General features: G+C 40.4%; 1 protein-coding gene across 1 annotated transcript in view; it reads right to left on the reverse strand.

The window, feature by feature from the left end:
• Positions 1-710, reverse strand: part of LOC138052031 (potassium voltage-gated channel subfamily A member 2-like) — a 19,675-nt gene extending 18,965 nt beyond the window's left edge. The window contains exon 1 of the mRNA XM_068898383.1: positions 1-710. This exon is cut by the window's left edge and continues 724 nt beyond it. Within this exon, the coding sequence (XP_068754484.1) occupies positions 1-348 (348 nt within the window). The 5' untranslated portion in view covers positions 349-710.
• Positions 711-2,500: the final 1,790 nt, after the last annotated feature.

Here is a 2,500-nt window from a genome sequence, read left to right on the forward strand (position 1 = left end):
ATCACCCGCTTTAAGCAAAGCTTGGTCTCCGAGATCAAAGAAGCGAATGTCACTTATAAATACCTCTCTTGGAATACCCAGAGGCTGAATGAGGACCCCAGATGTTTGATAGTAGGCCAAGATGGACTCGAAGCAGACACGATTTCTGTCAAAGAACAGTTCATTGTTGACAGGGTCGTAAAATTCCTTTCTCCTTTCTTTGTCTCCAAGAAGCGAATTAGGAAAAACTTCTAATGTTTTCTCGAAGGTCTCATAACGCTGACCAGAAACATTTATCACCACCTTTGCTCCTTTGTTTTCGTTTGAGTTACCAACCTGAGTTACCTCACATTGACTTGTCCCATCCATAACGGCAACTACTTGTCGGCGCTCAAACTGACGAGACCTTCCATACTTCGTTCGGCTTTCTGTGTTGCCTCAGGTCAATGCTGGTCACACTCTTTAGCCTTTAAAACCCAAGAGGCATTTCCACTTAGTGATTTCATTGCACAAGTCGAAGACATTTCATTTCCCGCTCAACGATAGCAACTAAAGCCGCAATGAGTTATGACCGGCTTCTGTCACGGATCAATACAATGCATCTTTTTGGTCGCGCTTGGTTTACGTTTGTTAACGCCACTCTATGCATTTAGCTAGTGGACCATATTACGCACAAGAATTATGGTTTTTTCGAAGACATTTCAATAATTCTTTGTCATTTAATTTCTTGCTGTGGCACCCGAAATCTTGTTATGTGACTTATTGTTATAATCAATAAGAGTATGACGTGCTTCATGGCTGATTTTGTTGGCGCAAACATAGAGGCCCTGTTTGGGGTTGGGGTGAGGGGGGAACTGAATAATCCATAATCCTGCATAAATTTTGAAAATAATCCGTATTATATCCGAATTTTGGAAAAAAAATCCCTTAAATAAAATTCTAAAACAATGTACTATACCCTTTTGTGTTACGTGAATTGACTTTCTTACTGTATATCAGGTATGTCAAGAACTGCATTTCCGCAACAGTCAATATAACTGACCATGAATGCCGAAAAATCAAACTATATCATTTTTCGTCCACGACAAAAGACTCTTACATTTCATCCCGATATAAGAATGATGGAGATAACAACTCAAATACTAGCCAACCGTTCGAAATGAAAAATCATATTTAAATATCTTGGTATACTCATTGATACGAACCGCTCAGTAAAACAATCGGAATTATTGCACTTCTCATCTTATACCGCTCTTTGATTTTGCCCTATCTGAACCATGGTATCTGCACTTGGGGTCAGGCTGCTGAGACACAGCTTCATAAGCTGCTATTGTAGTTCTCCGAAAGAGAGCCCTTAGGCTAATGTTCTTCAGTAATCCAAGAGCTCACGCTGTCCCATTATTATTAAAAACAAAACAGTTGCCGACATCATTCTTGCTATTTGAGCGGCAAATGCACGATTTTCAAATTAGGGGAGGGTTTTAAAATATTTTTGTCTTTGTGAGGGCTGGTTTTGTATACGATGCCTTTGTTCATTAGAGTCTGTGTGATATTAGGCACAGGTAGGCTATATTCTGTAAAACAAATGGCAAAATTCTTTTTAAGGGCTTCGCCTTTGATGAATTAGCCTTTGCTGACGCCCGTAGGGTGGAAAGTCTGTGCGTTCGCCCATCAAGAATAGAGTGGGTTTGGAATCTCTCGCCCTTGTATCCCAATCTCGTCACCCGATTCGCTCGGAGAGTGCCGAGTGTCACCCGTCAAAATGATACACAAATTACCGGGCATCACCCGTTGTAGTACGTCAAACAGTTATTGAAAGCTAACCGTTTTAAAATGGGCGCTTAGACTTAATACGGTTTATCAGCGCTATTTAAAATGGGTGCTTAGACTTAAATGCGAAAAATCTATTCAGTCCCCTATCAGGTATCATAATAAAATTGACCATCTATGGGCATCCGTTTATTGTTTGCGTGACTTACGGCTAAATTGTGGACTTGTTTTGAAACTGGAAGTTGTGTACTAACAAAAAAAAAGCGTGCATCAGATTTTTAGCGGTTACAACCTTGACAGGGAGACTTGTTATAACCAAAGGGTTAATAGAATGAGTTCCGTTTCGTTATCCGAAAGACCCTATCTTTAGTTTCCGTGCCAATAAATGTCACTTTTTTTTCTGTCACGCAACATTCAAGGTCATGTATCATGACATAATCTCGTACCCAGATCTCCCACGATCATACATTTCCAGTGACAGAGTGAGATCTGGGTACGAGATTAATCATGGCATTGTGATTTTAAAATCCGGCGCCCAAATCTCTGACTAGCGGTAAGTTTTCCCGGGTTTCTTTCCCGTAATTTCCACTGTTTACAAGGGGTGTTCGTTTTCGTACTACGAAAACTAAGACCCCGGGGTCTTAGGTCTTTGGTCTTAGGTCTTAGTTTTCGAGGGTCTTCGAATGGTGCAACGAGAATTTGCTTGGTCCTTATAGTTATACGCTTATATATTGTAATATAAAGCTGAGCT

The sequence above is a fragment of the Montipora capricornis genome, chromosome 6 (genome assembly GCF_036669925.1).
Source record: "Montipora capricornis isolate CH-2021 chromosome 6, ASM3666992v2, whole genome shotgun sequence".
In the NCBI taxonomy this organism is placed as follows: domain Eukaryota; kingdom Metazoa; phylum Cnidaria; class Anthozoa; order Scleractinia; family Acroporidae; genus Montipora; species Montipora capricornis.